The 20,951-nt window shown below is 49.8% G+C and overlaps 1 protein-coding gene across 2 annotated transcripts in view; it reads right to left on the bottom strand.

Moving 5' to 3' along the window:
- Positions 1-20,951, bottom strand: part of ATP2C2 (ATPase secretory pathway Ca2+ transporting 2) — a 49,732-nt gene that overhangs the window by 24,792 nt on the left and 3,989 nt on the right. The window contains exons 2-7 of one of the 2 annotated variants that reach the window (XM_037516263.2): positions 9,993-10,103; positions 8,410-8,526; positions 5,761-5,850; positions 4,349-4,384; positions 4,174-4,235; positions 650-758 (exon numbers count right to left, since the gene is read on the bottom strand). In XM_037516263.2, the coding sequence (XP_037372160.1) occupies positions 650-758; positions 4,174-4,235; positions 4,349-4,384; positions 5,761-5,850; positions 8,410-8,526; positions 9,993-10,103 (525 nt within the window). Of the gene's footprint in view, positions 1-649; positions 759-1,186; positions 1,265-4,173; positions 4,236-4,348; positions 4,385-5,760; positions 5,851-8,409; positions 8,527-9,992; positions 10,104-20,951 lie in introns of those variants that run through there. The other variant, XM_054697033.1, reaches the window with a different exon arrangement.

The following is a 20,951-nucleotide window of genomic DNA, read 5'->3' as shown; positions in this document are numbered from 1 at the left end:
CCCCTGTAATTCCCCCTTTTACTGATCCCACAATTCCTGAGAATGCGGAAATCAGTCAGCAGGTGTGCTTAATCCCTTATCACTGAATGCTTTGAAGGACTCTTAAGCAGTCTTGGACAGGATCATGAAATAGATCAGCTCCATCAGCAGAGCTCTGTGAACTTGATTCAACCTTTTCTCAAGACTCCAGGATCGTGGCAGGAGAGAGCCTCAGGGACTGTCCTGTGAAGCAGGGACACCCGAGAGCCATGAAGGTCGGGGAAAGAGCTTGCTCCAAACACCCCTGCTGTATGAGCGGGAGCCCCAGTTTCTCTGTGTGTTGGCTGTTTCCCTCCTGGCCATTAAGCCATCTCCTATCACTTCTTGCTGACATCCGTGTGGCGGTCTCTCACAGCCACTCTCGTTCCCCACCCTGCCTTGTTTAGTTTGCTACACAGGCCTGGCAGCAAGTGGGTCCCCAAACTTGACCCGTGGCAGGGTCGGACTTAAATGAGAAGAACTCATTCATAAAACAGATTGCGGAGCTTTGGGCTAGAAATTAATCTTCCTGATTTGTCTGTGTGCCTGTATCCTCCCGGGAGCCAGGAGGCCCTGCCTTCAGCAGGGAGGGGGTGCATTTCCCTGCCCGCAGGGTCAGGACGCTGCTCACCTCGGTGAGCCGGATGTCTGCAGGGATCCGGTCTCCAATCGAGAGAGACACAATGTCGCCGGGAACCAGGTCTCGGGCAAGCAGATGCTGGAGTTTTCCATCTCGTATGCTGCGTTCGAAATGGTACAAAAGCAAAAGTGCCCATTTGGCATCATGTCTTCACACACTTGGAAGAATTTGAGCAAAGGTGACAGAAACCCACTTTATCTTTCAGTAATGGATGAGCTCTTGTGCCTTTATGGTTTCACTACCTTCTAAAGTCAAGTATCCTAAGTAAAAAGGGGAAATACATGACTTCTAGAAGCCCTGGGCCACAACTGAAAAATGGGGCTATGACTGTTTACGCTGCCTAGAAACAAGGCCAGGCTGCCACAGGCTGCCTCGAGAAGTTCCTGCGGGTCTAGGTCAGTGGTTCTGAAACTTCTTTAATGGAGCTGGCAGCTAGCAGCCCTCCTCAGAAAATTTATACCACGCTGGCCTGCAGAACCCTGTCAGAGCCAGGAGGAACATCTCAAGGGCCCCAGAAGTCCGGCTCACCTTCCAACATGCCCACAACTGTTCTTCATGGTTATAACCCTCAGACAAGGGGCAGGGTTCCTTCAGCACACAGGGTCCAGCTGGAATCCCACCGCCCTACCACCTGTATGCTGCCACAGCCTCCCCTCTGGCAGCTCCTCAAACCCCAAATCACCTCCCCCAACTCCAAACCAACCGCAGGCTCTCCAATGACCTTGGAGTCAAACCCAGAGGCCCTGTTAAGGGTCCCCTGGAACCGGGCCTGCCTCCTTCCACTCCTGCAGCTCCTGCCTCTCACCTTATCAGCCCTTGAACACACCCAGCTCTTTCTAGTCTCAAGGACCTTGCTGACCTTGAAAGCTGGAGTAGAGACATGTCCCTCCTCCTGTTAGCAGAATTCGATCTTGTTCCAATAGCCACCCTTCTCTCCAGTCATCTGCTGTAGGGCGTGGTCCTAAGTGAGACCAGGGTGACCCCAACCCCTGCCTGTGGCTGGTTTGGGCACAAGCACCTTCTGTCACCCTAGCCTTGGAGACATGAGTGGAGATCTGCTAGGGGCTCCTGAGAGAGTTCCTTACTACACACACACACACACACACCCAGAGAGAGAGAGAGAGAGAGAGAGAGAGAGAGAGAGAGAGAGAGAGAGAGCCAGCCTCTTCTTCTATTATGTTTTCATGTCTTGCTGCGATGTCTGGTGCTGTGGCACCCTTCTTGGGACCATGAGGGGAACCAGGCTGAGAACAAAGTCAACAAGTTGAGGATGGCAACATAAAGAAATAAAAGGGCCAAGTCTCTGGTGCCCTCTTGATGAACTCACCCCACTGTCCCCCAACCTCACATCCTTTGTCAGGAGATAAGACAGTTCCTTGTGGTTTGTGCAGCTTTTTCTGATCTTTATAAAGAGGAGTGTTGATCAGATATACACCTTACTGTTCCTTCAGCTCTTCCCAGGGCTGGCTCCTTCTCTTTCTCGGGCCTCAACTTAAATGTTAGTTCCTTCTTAAATGTCAGATCAGGGTGTTCTGATTGTCAGCTATTTAAAGTTGTCCCTATTTCTCCACCAGCTGCAATTGTATCTCTGAGATTTTTTGTTTGCTTTGGTTTTTATGTGGCTTTGGATTTCAGGGGGGTCTTTTTGGCTTCCATGTACCCGGCACATCCCAAAATCCCCTCACTTCTTTGCTTTATTATCTGCCTCCCTGGGGAGAAATGTGAGCACCCTAAAAACTATTGCCTTCCCATCCTCCTCACCTGTGTAACCTTGAACTCTTTCTCCTGACATGAAGTAGGACTCAGTAAATATTTAATGGCTGTGCAAAGAATGGAGGTGACTTGGGAGGATCCACATGGGGGGTATTTCTCAAAAGGGTTAAGATGGGTTTTGGAGACACAGAGAGCAGGGTTTTCTGTTCCAATGCTCTTTCATCTCCACCAGGATGCCAGTCAACAGTACTCTTGAAAATAAAATGGTCTTTTAGAAGAGACTTCTGGGGACATCAATAATGTATATGGCTCACCTGAAAGGCCAAGACTTGATATTTAAACTTAAGATCCAATCATCAAGCCACATAAATCATGTATGCTTTCGGCTGCACCTCTTATTACGTCATACATCTGGATTTCTGACAGCCTTGCACATCCACCTGTTCAGCCCAGATCTTCTCTGCCCCATTAGCCCTTCCAGAACTCTCTAACGCTTTCATCATGTTCTCTTTTTGTCTGTGTTATTATTTTCTACTTTGTATCTCTCTCTCTCTCACACGCGCATGCACACACACACACACACAAACACACACACACCCTGTTATTGATTCATAGAAAGGCACGACTATCTTGCTAGATCTTTCTGTCCCCAGTTCTGTGGCTCGACTGTGCCATATCTCTCCAAATAGATGATAAGACTTGTCCCAAATATTGTGCTGCAGAAAACAAAGACTTGTCCCATGTTGAAGTCCTTCCAAAGTACCTCAGTTCCTGGGAAGTTTCCATCACTTTCTTTTGAGTAGCATGTAGACACGGGAAAGACCCGTGACCCTCAAATGACCTCAATCCATGCAGTGGGGTTCAGCGGGAAGATTTTGACCTTTTCTGAAATTATTTCATTTTTACAAAGAGAATAAACTAATGGGTTACAAGTAGTTTAATAATTAAATCGAGAAAAATCCACGGCTAAACCATCTTCCCTCTGAGTGTGCTGGCTTCCTCTCCCAATGACAGAGGCCCTTCCAGATGTGCTAGGCTTTAGTTCTCTAATACAGAAGTCAGTATTTGAATTCTTAATTTTCTTTAGATTAAAATTAACTTTAGATTAAAGAAAATTAAGAATTCCTCAGTCTCCCTAGCCATATCTTGTCCTGATAGTATATCCATAATGGGCAGCACAGATAGAAAATTCCAGAAAGTTCTATTGCATAGCTCTGCACTAAATAACCAGAAATGCCATGAGGTACTGGCAGATGTTCCTGTCTTTTCTTTTTTCTCTTTAAACATCTTTGGTTGGGACTGTGTGATACCAAACAGTGCAACATTGGGGCAGGAAAGAGGGTGGTGGTAGCTGAGTAATTACCCTGGTTCCTTCTCATGTTGTCCCACCTTTAACCAACCCTCCATTGCCCAGCCTTGTTCCAGCCCTCAATCTTACCCTCTTCTGAGTTCACCCATAAGAACTCATAGAGGCTGCTCCTGAGGCAAAGGCAGAGTTTTGTATCTGGATCGGTCATTTCACAAACCATCTCTTCCTTTCCCACCAACCGTGGCTCCCAGGCCAGGATGATTGGACACTGATCCGATTAGAAACCCTGGCTAGACACTAATGAGGCACAGAGAACTCCCATGACAGGCCCAAGGACACACAGCACTGCACTGGCAGAGCAGAGACCAAGTCTCCTGACCACCAGCAAGACACGGTTCTCCTAGATCAGCCTGCACAGGATACAGTGTCACCAAAGTCACCAATCCACTAGTTCCTCCATAATCACAAAGCCCCAGGGAGGTCTCTGACTCACCAGTTGCATTCAGGAGGAACCAGCTTGGTCAGCTCTTCTAGAGATTTCTCTGACCTGTACTCCTGGCAAGAAAAAGAGCAAACGTCATGCTCAAACGTGGGTACCTCATAAAGCTGCCGTCATGCCAGGGCAACCTGACCCATTGGGAGGGATGTCGGGAAATAAATATACACACCTGGATGAAGGCCACGGTGACCACGATCAGCACGGCCTGGGGAGCAAACAGGAGGGGGCGTTAACACCCAGCATCTTTCTCAATGGATTTCCTTTCTTCTTCCCAAGTAAGTGCACCATGCAGAGATTTAGGAATGAAGTCAGCCCAAATAAAAAAGAGCAGAGACATTACCCCCAAGTCCACCACCCCACCCAGAGGGTCACATTGTAGAGTGCCCAGCTCCTTTCTGCACAGACACACTTGCAACCCAGGGTGATGTAGCACAGACACATTCTTCTATAAACTGCCTTTTCACTCAACACCATATTGTGAACATTCTTGCACATCAGGAAATGCAGCTCAACCCTGGGCCCTGGGCATCGAATTCCATGGTGTGGAATGAGCCAGCCTTTGTCTGTAAAGAGTGCATGTCAGATAAAAAGCAGCAGGAAGGTGAGCCAGGTGTTCAGCAGCAGCCAGCTCTAGAAGGCCACACAGTGCAAGATGCCATCGACGTGGACTATTCAGATGAGACAGAGCCAGAGAGACAGAAAGGAGATTGGAGGGCCTCCCTAGTTGCGCAAGGGGTTAAGCACAGCACTGTAAGCTGTCCACAGCCTCTGCAACAGGAGTTTGATCTCCGGCCAGAGAGCTACCCACATGGTGCAGCAGACCTCTCCTGTCTCCCCCACTGCTCCCCTCAGCAGTGTATTTTCAGTTAGTCTGCCTGTTCTGCTCCCCACTCTGCCTCTGGTGGATCTTCTCACCCCCTGCACCTCTGGCCTGTAGCCCAGTTCTTGCGCGCATAAATAATCTTTTTTTTTTTAAAAAAGGAGATTGGGGTGGCTGGGGTGGTGGGAGATTGTGGGGGTGCAAAGTGACCAATTTTAACAGGGGATGGGATTTCCTTTTAGGGCAAAGAAAATATTTCAGAACTGGCTGGAGGTGGTGGTTGCACAGTACTGTGAAGACACTAAACACCACTGCAGAGTTTCCTTTAAATGGTTAATTTTTTATTATGTGATTTTCTTTCACTGAAATTAAAAACAAATTCTTTGTATAGGGAGGTGCTCAGTGGTTATCTGGGGTGACAGATGACGGGCAGTTACTCTCTGAGCCTCTTGTGTTGCCAGGATTGAGCATGCCCTCCAGGGGTCACAGGAAAGCAGTTTTCGGTGCAGTGTTCCCAAATAGCAAAGAACTGGAAGGCACAGGGCGGGGGGGTCGAAGGGGGTGACTGGCCAGAGAGAGCAGCAAGCAGGACCACTGTCTGCGGGGGTACAGCCGGGCGTGGACTTCTTTCCTTCCTTACTGCTGTATTTTCCTTCTTTTTTTCCCCCTCTATAGCCAAACTCTTTCCCCCTGCCTGATGAAAATAAGCTCAGCCCGCAGGCCCCCGCGCTGGTCCAGGAGCCCCCGCGCGGCACACTCACCAGGGCGATGCTCACAGCGTCCTCGTACTCCCGGGTGAGCACGCTCACCAAGGCCGAGGCCAGCAGCAGCAGGATCAGCGGGTTCTTAAACTGAAAAAGGCAAGAGAGGAGGGAGGTTCTCCTTGGTGTCACCCCGAGAGGGCTGCGCTTCCTGCTGCAGTCACTCCTAGGTGGGCGCCACAGTGACAGGGCTGGGGGAGGAAGGCCGCCTCCGCGCCATGCTCCTCGCCCCTCAGCAAGCCCACCGCTGCGATTTCAGGGACACCCGCATCTTGGGGTCACCACAACACCATCGCTGTCAAGACACGCAGGCCAGTCCTGCATTGGAATTTCTGGCCTCACCTCATCATGTCTCCAAGATGCTCCCGGCAGGACCCAGCCTCCTGATGGGGCATGAAATTAACTGCAAGAGGTGTCTTTGAGGCGGGGGGCAGGAGGGGCTGGGGGCATTATAGTCTCTCTTATAGTTTGGAAACGTTTTCCTAATGACAGGTTTCAAAGGGCCAAGGGCAGAGAAGTCCCACTGTTGGCTGTGACAATGGAGCTGGGTGCACTGGGGGCAGACCTTGGGGAGCAGCAATGGGAGACCTCGGCACCAGAACCAGGGGATTGGGGGCGGGGAGATGGAGTGGTGAGCAGAGGGATATTCAGGCAAGGGAAGCCCCACAAGAGAGTAATCTGGTCCTCGGGCTGATGTACAAGTCACCACAGCCTGGGGGCCTTCAAGCAACAGAGACCGAGGACAGAGGCTGAAGTGAAGGTGTGAGCAGGGCCGTGCTCTCCCCAGAGGCTCCAAGGGAGACTTCTGGGCTCTTCCAGCTGCCAGAGGGGCAGCCAGCCATCCTTGGCCTGAGGCCACTTCCCTTCAGTCTTGCCTCTGTCCTCACATGGCCTTTCCCCGTGTCTCAGTCTCTTCCCTTCTTTTAAGGACACTAGTCATGGGATTTGGGGCCACCCTAATCCGGTAGGCCCTCATCCTAACAAAGCACATCTGCAAATAAGGTCATAATTGGAGGTTCCAAGTGGACATGAATTTGGAGGACACTACTCATCCTGGCAGAGGGAGGAAGCACCCCTCAGTCCAGTGGAGCTTCTGCCTCAGGGCCTTTGCACACACCCCCTCATACATACACAGCATCCTTCATGCAGGTCCTTAGCAGCTCCTTCCCTCCATCAGTCAGGTCTCTGCTCAAACATTTCCTCCCTGGGGTGCCAGTCATACACTCCCCTCCAAGCACCTGTCCAACACCCTGCTGGCACCCCCTAACTCTGAGTTAGGGAGGCTTATCATGTGTGATTGACAAAATTTCATTTCTGGAAAGACCCTGACTGGAGGAGAGCCCTTGGGATGAGGTTCTGACCAGGCAGAGTGAAGGATGGGGGCAGGAGGGGTGGGGAGGGGCGTCTCAGTGGAGGGGACAGGGTGGCCAGAGCAGAACAAGCCCAGGCCCCTCACCAGAAGGGACATGGGCCCTCACACTCTCCTTCTCTGAATTCCTACTTCCAGGAGCCCCTGCTGCCTCCTTCCAGCACCCGGGTTCCAGGAAGCTTCTGGGTTGGCAGAGTCACCTGCACACCCAGAAGCTCATTTTGGTCCCCAAATGTGTCAGTGAGTTACTTCCCCAGTGCAGGGACACCAGGAGGCCGAGGATGCTGCCGGAGCACTGTGATTGGCCCCTGAACTGACGAATCAGGAAAGCCCACTAGCTGTGCCCCTGAGCCTGGGGCAGCAGGAGCCCCAGACAGGAGAGAGAGAGGGACCAAGGGGTACAGAGGGGGTACAGCAGGGTAGGGGAACTGCAGCCATCTGAGAGGCTTCAGGATGTGGGAAACCCTAGGGCTTTCTGGCCTGGGGCTGGATAGGTGGAGGTGGTGTTGACATCCAGACCTGAACTTGCAGTCACATTTTTTTCAAACTTTTCTTCCCTCTCCCCAGTGGCTTCCAGGCATCCGGCATGTGCACGAATGACAGCGGCCCAGAAGGGCAGGGGCTCTGGGGCCAGCAGCCTGGCCTGACCTCCCAGAGATGCCACTTGCTGCTGGGTGACTTTGGGCTTCAGGGGCCCATGAACTACACTGGGTCACTGGGTTAAATTTGAATTTCCCACACAAGAGGAATATTCTACTTAAGGATGTCCATGCAACAACTGGATAGCCTTCTATTAGACAATTGCTCCTGTTTATCGGTCTGAGATTCAAATCTAACAGTCATCCTCTAGCTTTCTATCTAGCTTTCTATCTGGCAGCGCTACACCGCCTGGGGAGATGTTTCAGCTTCTCTGAATTTAACCTTCCTCATCTCAAAATGGAGATTAGGAGGAAGATTAAGTAAATTCATGCTTACTTATCTACTTACTCGGTTAGCATGGCACCTGGCCCGTGGTAAGCCCTTTGTGAATGCAGCAGGAATTATTCATGACCCCGGCTGCTGGGGGCAGAGTCACACACACACACACACACACACACACACACACACACCCCTCCCCCCACCCCCACAGCCTGAATCTGGGAACAGGGAGAGTTGCTTTTATGTCTTCAGTTTAACCACACTCCTGGGGACTGGTGCAAGGACACCCTCAATCAATAGGGAAAGGGACTGCCCTCCCCTCCCCCGCTCACCCCATCTAATGCAGGGAGGGGCAGTTCTACCTGATCCAGGTATTTCCTCCACACAGGTTCAGTGTTGTCAGCGACAAACTCGTTCCAGCCGTGCACCAGCCTGCGCTGCGTCACTGAGAACTCCGACAGCCCGTTCTCTAAGTCCACCTGGACCGGGATAGGGAAGCAAAGGCTGTGATGGGCCCAGGAGCCATGTCACAGAACTTGGCCTCCGGAAGCCTGGGCTGTCCACCAGTAGAGAGAGGCCTGTTCAAAGACCCCGAGCACACAGGGGTAGGGATGGAAGAAACCCAAGTCAGCCTCATCTCAGTCACTGGGAGGTGGAAGCAACCCACATGCCCATGGATGGATGGAGAAGTTGGCCCAAAAAGACAAGCACTGTACTGTTCTGCCTATGTGAGGTGTCCAGAGGGGTCAAAGACACTAGGGGAGGGGGAGGGGGAGTGGAGAGGGGGGTTCTGGTTTAATGGGGATGGAGTTTCTGTTTTGCAAGATGAAAACAGTTCTGGAGACGGTTGCACAATCCCCAGAGTGCACTCGGCACTGCTCAAGTGTGCACTTATAAACAGTTAAGAGGGGAATTGTTCCGTTGTGTTCTTTACAATGAAAGAAACGAAAAAAAAAAAAAAAAAAAAGGCCAGCCCTTCAAAGCAATAGCTCAAACCACTCCAGGGTGCCAGATGCGATTCAAGCTCTTTACATAAAATAACACTAAGTCCAGCTCACAGAATAGGCCAGTGGCCAAGCTGACACCCAGGAAACCCTGCTAATAGAGGAGGTAAAGCCAAAGATCCAGATTTCTTTTGAGTAGAATAACACTCATTTTCTAGATAGGGAAAACATATGGGCGACTAAATATATGTCCTTCCCCTCTGCAGAAGCTCACAAGCAGGACTTGAATTGAAAGAAGCTTCTGGACTATTCTCAAGGAAAGAACAGCCTGAAACCCTGATTTCCAGCTTGAAACTGTAGCCCGCTCCCTTTCATTTGAGTTTTATTTGCTTTCCCCAAGTGTGGTGGGTTAAGAGTGAACATACACCTCATTCCATCTGCTCGGTTGTCTAAGTAAAGACATCAAAACCAAGGCCAACGACCTGCAGCCTCAGGGACAGCGTCATGGGGAGAGAAGGGTGTCGTTGTTTTCTCTTACACTGGCCAAGAATTCAAATTCACTGGAGACACCTGTGAGGATGGGGTTTGGATAGTTGGCAACACCATGGATTATATGTAAGTAAGAGTGGGGGTGTGCGGGGCGGAGGGGGATTCACTTTGAGCTCTAATGTCAAAACCCCTAGATTCAACCCTGCAGTGCTGCTTTCTAGCTGTAACCTTTGTCCCTGTGTGAGTTACCTTGTTTCCTGTCACCAGTGCAGAGAAATGCCATAGACTGTGTTGGGAAGGATCCCCCCTGCTGCCCCAATCAGGACACTGTGCCACGGACGACAGTGATTCAGATGCTCACATCAACAGCATAACTAATGGCGATGATATAAACACATTTTAACCCTGAGGTCTAAAGCAGTTTTCAGCTTTACACACTCCTTTGTGTGTGACCTTCTTTTCCATCTAAAACCCTCACCAGAGTTGGCACCAAATGCAAATTCAATTCTTACGCAAAATGCTTTGGCCAAGTCCTCTCTGTGGCATTTGCTGGCCTCTTTGGGTGGCAGGGCTACCACCGCCTTCTCTTTTTCGATATTCTTCACCTCACATTGTTCATCAATCTGGGGGGAGAAGCACAGTTGCTGTTAAGCAAACTGAAGTCTTATACCGACACCATCTTTTTAAGCACGGAGAAATAGCATATATCTGATATGCCCAGCTTGAATTTTTGCAAACTGATGCATATAACCAACCTCCAAGACAAGAAATAGACACAACCAGCTTCCCAAGGCCTCCTCACGCTTCCCACCTGCCTGAAGGTAATGGCCATCTTCGTGTCACCATAGATTAGTTTTGTCAGGGTTTCAACCTCGTATAAATGGTAACAAGCAATACACACTGATTTGTGTGTTGTTTCTTTCATTTGATGTTGTTAGTGAGATCCACATGTGATGGTGTGGGTAGCAGTGGTTTGCTAATTTTCATGACTGCATAATATTCCACTGAATGAGCATATCACGATTTACTTATCCATTTTACTGCTGATGGATATTGGAGTTGTTTCTAGTCATTCACTGTTGCTAATATATTTGTTTTTAAAGCAAACATTTAATACAACGGGGACTCACAACTGGAACCTGACAGAGCAAGTTAACACTTGACACATTTAGAAACTTGTGACTTGAATTCCCCAATTCTCAATCAAGTGAACACTGTACCATAACAAGTGCCCCTGAGGATGACAGATAGCATGACAGCCTGTTCTATGAGATGTTGGAAATAACCCAAATGGGGGAAAGCCAGCTGTGTTCTTCATGGCTAGTGTAACAAGGAAACACACTGAGATCTCAGAATTAGGAAGGCACTAGGTAAATATGCAAGTTTGTTCCTAGTATTCAGATACCCAGGACATGATAATGATCTTTTCCTTTTTCACCAGGTGGTTTGGCACCGGGAAGCAGGGTAGTGACTAAGCTCTTCCTTCAGCTGGAAGAGAGATGGCAAATTCCTCTTTTCCTTCTTCCCAGCTCCTCCCCATCACATGTTCTCCCAAAGGCTGGGGTTGCCTAAAAATGCTCTGTAGGCCACACCACCTCCCGGGGCTGCTTCCCACATGTGCTCTGGCCAGGAAGCTGGCAGAGATGTAGAGATTACGCCTATCATTTACCAGGCTCCTGTTCTTGGGGTACGCAGCCTCCTAAGACAACTTCTTAAGTCAGCGACCCCTTCTTTGCTGCAAGAGACTCACTTTTTTTCTTTTTTTTCTTTCTCTCTATATATTTTACATCACTATTCATTTTTGTACCGTATAGACGAGACTCACTTTTAAGGGAGATGTGAGTCACTGCATGAAACGGATGTATTTCCTTTTTCCACAGCTGTCCACATAAAGTTGGACCAAATAAAAGTGCTTAATTCCTGCTCACCCCACAAATGGAGGCAGCCCTGGGCCTAAGGACCTGCCCCTGGCTGTTCTCTAATTTGCCACTGCTTTCTGGCCAATGATCCACCTAACTCATATTTTACACAGTGTCAGGAGGAACCATGAAACACAAATCCAGTCATGTCTCTCTGCCCTGCCCCCCCACACCTGCAGCCTATGCTTGAAATAATTGGACTGATTGCAGTTGCTTTTAGGAAAAAAAACCCATACCACACTTTAAAGCAGGGGCCATCTTGCCCCCAGGAGACTTCAGCAATATCTGGGAACTCCTATGGTTGTCAGGCTGGGGTATGGTGAGTGGAGAGAGGTCAGAGATGCTGTCAAGCCCCCTGCCATGTATAGACCAACCCTCTCCATCCCCCCCACCCCCTGCGACAAAGAGCAAAGGGATACAATGATTATTGTGTCTCAATGTCTCCCCAGACCAGATTAGGGAAGGTACCCAACCCTAATCCCACGAGGACTTCATCACAATGATGGCCACAGTTAGTGGGGTCAACTCGGCTGGAGAAGAAGAAAGTAAGGGTCACAGTTACCCAGGAACCATCAGATGGATCTGGTTAGGGAGATGACATGTGAGGTAAACAAGCCCCACTTAGTGCAAATGCTACCTTTTTTCCAAGACTTCCAAAGCAATCATCCCTAGGCTTGTATCTAGCAGTCACCTAGTGACATCTTAGTCTAGAGGCTCTCAAGGTATGGTCCTCAGTTCAATAGCATGTGGAACTTGCTAGAAATGTAGGTTCTCAGCTCCCTTGGACCTAATGGAGAAACTCTAGTTGAGGTTGGGTTCTATAGTCTGTGTTCTAACAGGTTCTTCAGAGGATTCTGATGCATTCCCAAGTTGGGGAACCACTCTGGTCTTGTAAAATCACACCTGCCCTAGCTGAGGAGTGAGGACCAGCCACCATAAGTCCTAAAAGCCCCAGTGATGCTAATATGCAGCAGGAGCTGAGCTGAGCTGCCAAGTGCAGCCAAAGAGGGACCCCATGGGCTTCTGTTCTTTAGGGGGCACCATCTTGGAAGACAGCAAAGGCCATGGCCAACAGGTCAAGCTCCAGGAGGGGAGTACCTAGGTGTTTTACTAAGCTTCCTGGAAGGTCTCCCTGTCCTGGGGTGTTGGGAGCCACAACAGGATGCAGGAATGGGGGGCTGAATGGCTGACAGGTTGCCAAGGATCACTGCCATGTGTAGACCAGACAGTGCAGTTGTGGGTTACAGGAACAGGATTTCCTAACAACATACTGCCTTTCTCTGTGGTGTGGGGGTGCTGAACAAATGCCCCATGGTGGTGGTGGGGGGCAGTGCTGCCTAGCACAGCATTCTCTCATCAAATTATTCTTATTGGCTCATTCATCCAGCAGACATGATCCCTCCCCTAAATGGAGAGAAGACACAGCAAGTTGACTTAAAGGAGAGAAACGGGCCTGGTAGGAAAGAAAAGAAAGCCCAGACATACTAGAAGAAACTGTGACCAATGTTAATTTTAACCTCAGAGAAAGAACTTTCCACATGGAGTACAAAACCAGACACCACGAGGGAAAGGCTGATACTTTCATGACATAGAGATGACCTTGGCTGTCTTCTGCGAAAAGCACCATGGGACAAATCTGAAGATAAAAACCACTGGGAGGTAATGGTGGGGGCTGGGGAGGATATCTACAGCTCTTAACACTAATGAAGAATTTCCCAAGTAAATGAAGACTTCTTACTTCTGAAAAAGAGAAAAGCTCAGGCTTTTAAAAATGGGCAGATGATATGGACTAAGCATTCACAGGAAGCAAATGAATAGCTTTGAAACACAGGAGGATAAACTCACTTAAAATCAGAGATGAACATGGAAATGATGCCAGTAGACACTCTTCACCTATCTGAGAGGCAAAGTTCAAAAAGTCTGTAACACGCAGTGCTGGGGAGAGCGAATGTTGGGGGATGGTGTATCAGGACAAGCCCTAATGGGGCTAATTTGGCAGCATCAAAGTTGAAAGGGACTTTACTTTGATGGTAATTTTTTTTCAGATATTCTTGCTGAAGACTAACATCTGTGGCAAGTCATCCATTGCAGTGTTACTCATAAAAGCTGTCTACAGGAAACCACACACACCTCCACAAATAAAGAACTCATTAAATTGCTTATGGTACTGCTGTGACGTCGAAAACCATGCTGCCATTAAAATAAGGCATGGAAGGCTTTTATTTACCTTATGGGAAAAGTTCGCTGTGTAATGAAGCACGATCTATACACAGTGATATGCATGGATCTGTGTCCTGGGATGCACTTTCACACCTGCATACATCTGAGTACCCCGTGCCCCACCCTGCCACAACATAAAATATCACCCCTGGCAGGAGCTCCCTTGCATCCTCTCAAGGCTCAAAGTCCAAATGTTGATCATCTTTCCAGGGTCTTTGAGCCTTGGAAGACGACAAACATTTGGATTCTGTGCGCATGGATTTGTGTTGCTGTGTCCGAGCCCCACAAATGTGAAATCACACATCCGTTCTCTTTCTTCTGGCTCCCCCTCTCAGTGTCATCTCAGCGAGATTCCCTGCTGGTTCCATGAACGTGGACTTTTGACTACAGATCCCCCTAGGGTGCTGATGTGTGTTTCCAAGGACCCCACCACATGCATACCACCCAGCTCACGTGACCACCCAGGTGCTGGGCATGGGTCACATCCAGTTTGGACAATTATACAAAGCACCCGTAGGGAGATCCACAAGCTGGTGTTTTAACAGAACCAACTGCTCTCCTCTCCTGGGTGCACACCCAGAAGCGGGACAGCCAGGTCCTGGGTGTACACACCTTTGGGTATAGGAGACTGTGCAAACAGTTTTCCCAAGTGGTGGCACCATTAACAATAGATTGAGAAGGAAGCAAAAAGGGCACGGCATTTGTCGGCAGTGAGCGAGCCTGTGCAAAATGAGAAAAGGAGGTGTGTTTGCTTGTGTCTGCAACCACACCTCGGGCAGGGCCCACAGACACTGGGGTGGGCCAGTGGCTGGCAGACAGTTCCGTGAGAGACTTTTGGTGCACATGCCTTTGTACCTTCTAGACCCACAAGTATAATCTGCTGATTCAAAGGGGGGAAACCCAGTGTTTACTGAGCCTAGTGGCAGAGCCAGTGCAGGGTGGAAAGGGGCTTCCTGGAGAAAGGGACTTGGGAGAGCCTCCCTGGTGGCACAGGCGTTTGAGCGCTGCATTGTGAGGCTGTCCGCAGCCTCTGCAGCATGGGTTAGATCCCCGCTGGCCAGGGAGGAACCCACATGGTGAGCAGATCTCTCCTGTCTCACCTGCTGCTCCCCTCAGCAGTATATTTTGTCAGTGTATTTTGTCTGCCTGTTCTGCTCCCAGCTCTGTCTCTGGTGAATCCTCTCACCCTCCCGCGCATCTGGCCTGTATCCTGGTTCTTGTATAAATAAATAAATCTTAAAAAAAAAGAGAAAAAAGGGACTTGGGAGAAGCAAAAGCCTGGTAGATGTGAACTGGGGAAGGGGGCAGGAGGAAGGGCTGGGTGTACAAGGTTGTGACCAGAGATGAGGCCAGCAGGGCGGGCACAGAGCCACAGGAGCTAAGAGCATTGCTGATGAACTCAGGGGGACCTGCTAGGCCTCCTTTAATGATGGGGGAATACCCTAAAGGTGGAAGACTGGGTAGGGTGGGCATGGCCAGACCCACAGCTCATCGATCCCTGCTCCAATTCTAGTCCCCGGCTACCAGCTGTGCAACCCTCAGCAAGTGCCTTGACTTCTCTGAGTCTCAGTGTCTCCTCTGTAAAATGGGAATAACGATACCACTCTCCTCGGACTGCTGAGGCAGCTTCAGTTCCAGCCTCAGGTCCAGATGTGTTTCAGAGGTGTTTGCCAGTCCCCAAAAGGATATCTAGGAAGTGTTGAGAGACAGACAGACAGACACAGAAAGAGAGAGATGGGAAGGAGATGGCAGTGTGGTGCCAGGGAGCAAAGAACTACCCACCTACGAAACAAGTGTACCAAGCACATATCATGTATGGGGGTGCCACTGTGATCAGGGGCCAATAGGAGGTTGGCAAGGTGAAGAGAATGGTTACATTTAGGGAGATTGTGCAACAAGTAAATACACTGAGGATAAAGGGCTTCCTTCTCACTCAGGGGAAGGGGTCATAACTATAGGAAGAGCTGGAACTCACCTGTGCTTACGCGCGTGCACACACACACACACAGATAAGACTAAATTTTTTTTAAAGATATTCATTTACGCATACAAGAACTGGAGCACAGAACTGAGGCGTGGCAGGGGGTAAGAGGATTCAGCAGACAAAGTGGGGAACAGAATAGGCAGATTGACTGAGGGGAGCAGGGGGTGAGTCAGGAGAGGTCTGCTGCGCCATGTGGGTAGCTCCCTGTCTGGGGATCGAACTTGTGCTACAGTGGCGCGGACAGCTTCATAGGTTGCATCTCAACCCCTTGCGCCACCAGGGAGGCCCCAATAAGGCTAAATTTGGATCTAAGTGTATACACACACCTACACATATTATGTACACACAAATACACATACACACAGGTGCACACCTTTGTGAACACCCTGCCCTTCCCTTACCCACTGAGGCGTGGAGCCATAGTCCCGGGTGTGTGAAAGCACTGGGCATCCTGTCTTGATTCCTATAAAGAGCTGGGAACCCTGGGAGGCAGGGCAGAGTCCAGGCTGGGGCAGGGAGGCACCAAGGGAACCTGAAATTTCTTGTTAAGTGAGAAAGTAGGAACAGGTTCCACTGTTCCCTCGGAAAAATGTCAAGGGGACACGGAAGTTACTTCGAGGGGCTGCCACTGGCCTGATCTGGAGCATGCTGAGCATCAACGTGAATGATAATGGCAACAGATAACGCACTTGGCAAAATCAGAGGCATCTATGAAGAGGGCAGGGGCACCTCTCTTGGATGCCAGAAAAAGTAATCAACGAGGAGGAATGATAGATGTAGAAAATCCCAGTTTGGCAAATATTGACAGAGAAACAGATTAGGGCAAGAGCTATCGACGGACACAAAACTCAAGAGCGGAAATGGTTTGAGAAACAGGCTGCTCATCTAGTGTCCGTGAGACATTCTCAGAAAATAGTGACTACGGAAGCAAAACCCGGCCAGGCAGACATGGGCCTGGGTGTCCGGAGAGCGCAGTCACTTCACTTTTAAAGTCTCGTGTTTCTGCAGGACTTTTGGTGAGGACTGGATTCACTGTCATGCGCATAAATGTTCACTGGAACGTTGTTCCAAAATGTTGTGAGAAAGGGAACCAAGAGCAGGGGCTCCAGCTTGTTCTGGAAGGAGGCTGGGGAGGGCGAAGGAGCTGCCCATGGATGAGCCGTGGAGGTGAAAGAGGATGTCCCCGCTGTTGTACCCCACTAACAGCTGCTGTGATGGGGTGCTGCTCCACACACCACACACATAGTGACTCACCGCACACCAATGTGCGTCCACAGAAAACACAGACATGGAGAAAGAAGAGACTCATGGCTGGGAAGAGGCAGAACTAGAGTTTGCATCGGTGGCAGGGACCATGGACGCTGGTGCTCCACCCTGAGTCTCTCTAGAATAGCGCAGAAAGGGGGTCAGGAATGCCCAAGGGAAGCTCCATCTGATGACTGCAAACTCGGAGCAAACGGCACCTCCCCTGAGGCCCTGCAAGCAAAACCTTGGGGGAGTGAAGGAGTTTCAGAGAGTGAGAATTTTTACTGTGGTTTATGAAAAAAATTCAAAATTAAGGAAAAACCAACTTCCCTTCTTTAAGAAAGGAAAAAGAGGGAGGCAAGGAATGAAAAATAGGCCCTGGCCCATAAAAGAGCAGACACAAAAACAACTATTACGAGCATGATTCAAAGGTTAAATGGAAGGCAAAACTCACTCGATGTTAATATGCTGGTATTTGGGGGAGGAAGGTACCCAGAGAAAGGCAGCCCAGGGAGGTGATTTCTGAAACTGGAGACAATGGACTGCTGAGTGAGACTAGCCAGCTCTGTGACATTGCCTTGCCAACAGGCGCTTCCCAGACCACAGGAAGGAGACCAGCTTGGCTTGGAGCAATTTATGCTTCAGGCTGTGATTGAAAAGCGGCTGATGGAAAGGATAAAAAATGACAAATACAGGAGCATGTGCAGCTTGAGTGCAAGTGTCAGTTTGCCAAGCTACCTCGCCCAGGAAGTCCTCCCAGATTGCAACCAGTTTGCAGCCACAGTGTCTCTACTGCTCCCCTTCCCCTTCCACCCCCTGCTCCCCTCCTCCCTCCTGCTTTCCTGACACACAGGCTGTGCTCAACTCCTTTCTTACCTGTATTGCTTTCCTGCATGGGGCTTATCTTGACTTGCAATTGTATACTCACAAGCATAATTATTTGATAACTGTCTTCCCCACCAGATAAGCTCCACTGGAGAGGATTAATGTTCTGCTCTATTTTGCCTCTGAAGGGTCTGGCAAACAGGAGGGTGCATGTCAGAGGAACTGGGAGCATCTGACTGTATAGAGCAGAGGCTCTCGGACTCAGTGGGCTTGTTAAAATTCTTACAGCCGGGCCCTTGGGAGAAAAGACCACTTTAGGAGAAAAACTGACCTAAAGAAGCCATCGACAGAGTCTGGGAGGCTCAGCAGAATGGTCTGTGTGCAGACTGAACAACAGGAAACCAAAGAGCAAGAAGCTGCCAGCCTCTCCATGACTGACCGTGACCATGACCTGCCTTGGAGGTCCAGCCTCCGATTCGCGGTCATTCTCGAGAAGCGGGGACCTGCATTTCCATTTCACACCAGACCCTGCAAATGATGTAACCTGCTTCCACCACTGAGTGCTTCTCTCCGCACAAGGTCAAGAACTCGAGTCAAGGTCAGAAAGGAAGGGCAGCGGTGGATTCTTAACAAAGATGATCACATTGTAAATGAGGCATTGTCCAAACAGATTCAACACATTCGCTTATGTATTTTTTTTCATTACTACATTCATGGGAGACTCACACACAAAGAACTGCACTGAATATTCACACACATTATCTAATGTGCAAAAAGCCAGACATGGGGGAGGAATTGCAAGGTCAGATGGGAATTTCACTGATTCTTACAACAAAGCTCCACTTTCAGACGTGGGTGTAGGGATATGGGGAGATTTTGTGTATTTGCTTAAACTCACATAGCAAGTGATGCCCCCCCGGCTCCAATGTTGGCCCCATACCAACACCTCCTGCTTAGCAGTGGTCTCCAGGACAGTATTTCCCCTACCCCCACCAGCGCCCCCAAATTCAGTCTAGCTGGAGAGGCAAAGGCATGGGATCTTGAGAGGTATCTGGGGCCCAGCTCAAGAATAATCAGATGTACTTAATATGGCAGTTTGCTTTGAACAGTTTGAAATGTAAAGAATGATGCTGGTCTGTCCTAGATGTTTCAAGGCTCCCTTCCGCCGCGGGGCCGGCAGAACCTTTCACTTGAGTACCTCCTCCATGTCATGCACTTGAGCTTCAAGTTGGGCCCAACATATGTTCTCTGTGCTCTTTTTCTATCAGTAGGGATGGGGGTGCCCCTGGGGAGATGGCCACACTGGGAGGACACATCCCTCTACTTCCTACCTGGGGACTTGGGGTTAATAAACATGACTTCCCCATGTGGCCTACAGTCCCCCCACCCAGAAACCCTTCAAGATATTATCTATAGGGAGCAAGGGTTAGGGGCTGAATTGTGTCCCCCTCCAAATTCATATATAGAAGATCCAAAACTTAGAGATAGGCCCTTTAGAGGGGTGATTTGATTAAAATAAGGTTACAAGAATGGCCCTGAACACCACGACTGGTGTCCAGCAAGCAGAGACTACAGAGCCACGGGTAACATGAGGGAAGACCACAAGAGCCCACAGGCAGCGGACAACCAGCACAGGCCCAGAGGAGGGGCTGAGAGAGGCCAACCCTGCCCACCCCTTGATCTTGATCTTGGACTTCCAGCCTCCACCACTGTGAGCAAAGACATTTCTGTGACCAGGCAGCCCTATTGCTTTGTAATGTTTAAGTGTAATAAAGACATGCTATTTAAAGGTGACACAAGACCTGGACAGCAAAAACATGATGAACAGGACAGAGAAGCTCATAGCTACCAATGGGATGGATGGCTTGCAGACTCAAAGTAGAAGTAGTCTTCTGACCTCTTTTTGGGGGTGGCCCTGAAGAAGTCACGTGCCCTCTCAGAGCCTGCATGTCATCCCCTGAAAAATGGGGATAAGAGGAGCTACTCCCGGAGTTGTGAGGCAGACAGGAGTTAATGTGGTGACATCTTAGACCTCTAATAAACACCAATCGTCCGCAAGGCCAGGCTGCCTACTGTAGCACAGACTGCATCCTCCAGCCACGAGAAGGCAGGCGATCTCGCCCACAGCCCCACACCTTCCCGCCCTGGACATCTGCCCTGGCAGCCAGCATTCTCTTACTTGCTCATGTTCTCATCATGGTCACTCACAGTGACTTGGAAATGGGCCTTAGGAGCCCAGGCCTCTGAAGTGTCCACAGGCCCAGGCTGACCAGGGGACAGGCCAAAGAACCGCTAGCACTCCAGAAGAAAACCTCACTGCTCTTTCTCTTTCCCACTGGACAGGAGACCAGTGTGGTTGAAAAGGGTCCGTCCATACCCAGCAGGGGTCTTGCATGGGGTTTGATGCTTGGTGGTCACCACGTTGACCCTCTTCATCTTGAACCTGAGGTTCTTCTAGGTGGTTGATTCCCAACAATGTACAGTGATGAGACACCAGTGCCCACACCTGCATCTGGGACAACAGTCCCTGACATGCAGCAGAGCTCCTGGTGCTACTGGTGAACTGTGTGGGAATCAACACCACGTGGAGACAGGCCCTCACAGCACCCACTGCTCATCTGTGCTCAACAGCCTGGGCCGGTGGGATAGTTACCCAGTGGGGTCTTGAAAACCAGCACCCACAGTGCTGACTGGCACCTGGAGTCCCACCCCAATTCTGAACATGTTGAAATGCCTCTCTGGCCCATATACATGTCATCAGACATCATCCCCATGAACAAGAGCGGAATCAAAATTCTGAGTCTAGACTAGAACTCCAGACTAGCAATGCTAACAAAAACAGGGGAGCAGACAGTGTGCATGTGTGGTTCTGGTTTTTCTGTGAATGATCTTTTTTTTTAAAAGATTTATTTATTTATACAAGAACTGGGGTACAGGCCGTATGCGTGGGAAGTGAGAGGATTCACCAGAGACAGAGCGGGGAATAGAACAGGCAGACTGACGAAATACACCGCTGAGGGGAGCAGCGGGTAAGACAGGAGAGGTCTGCTGTGCCATGTGGGATTCTTGCCGGCAGACCGGGATCGAACCCATGCTGCAAAGGCTGCGGGACAGCTTCACAGTGCAGCGCTCAACCTCCTGCGCCACCACAGAGGCCCTGAATGATCTTTTTTAAGGAACTATTTCTTCTACCATGTGATGCACAGCCTCCAAACCAGTCCCCATCTTGTGCCAGCCCATCCACGTCAGCACAGCCACACTTGCTTCCAGTAGCCAGA

Source organism: Talpa occidentalis, unplaced genomic scaffold, assembly GCF_014898055.3.
Source record: "Talpa occidentalis isolate TD23 unplaced genomic scaffold, MPIMG_talOcc4v2.1 talOcc4.17, whole genome shotgun sequence".
Classification (NCBI taxonomy): domain Eukaryota; kingdom Metazoa; phylum Chordata; class Mammalia; order Eulipotyphla; family Talpidae; genus Talpa; species Talpa occidentalis.
Note: the sequence above shows the minus strand (reverse complement) of the source record. Positions and strands in the feature narration are given on the sequence as shown.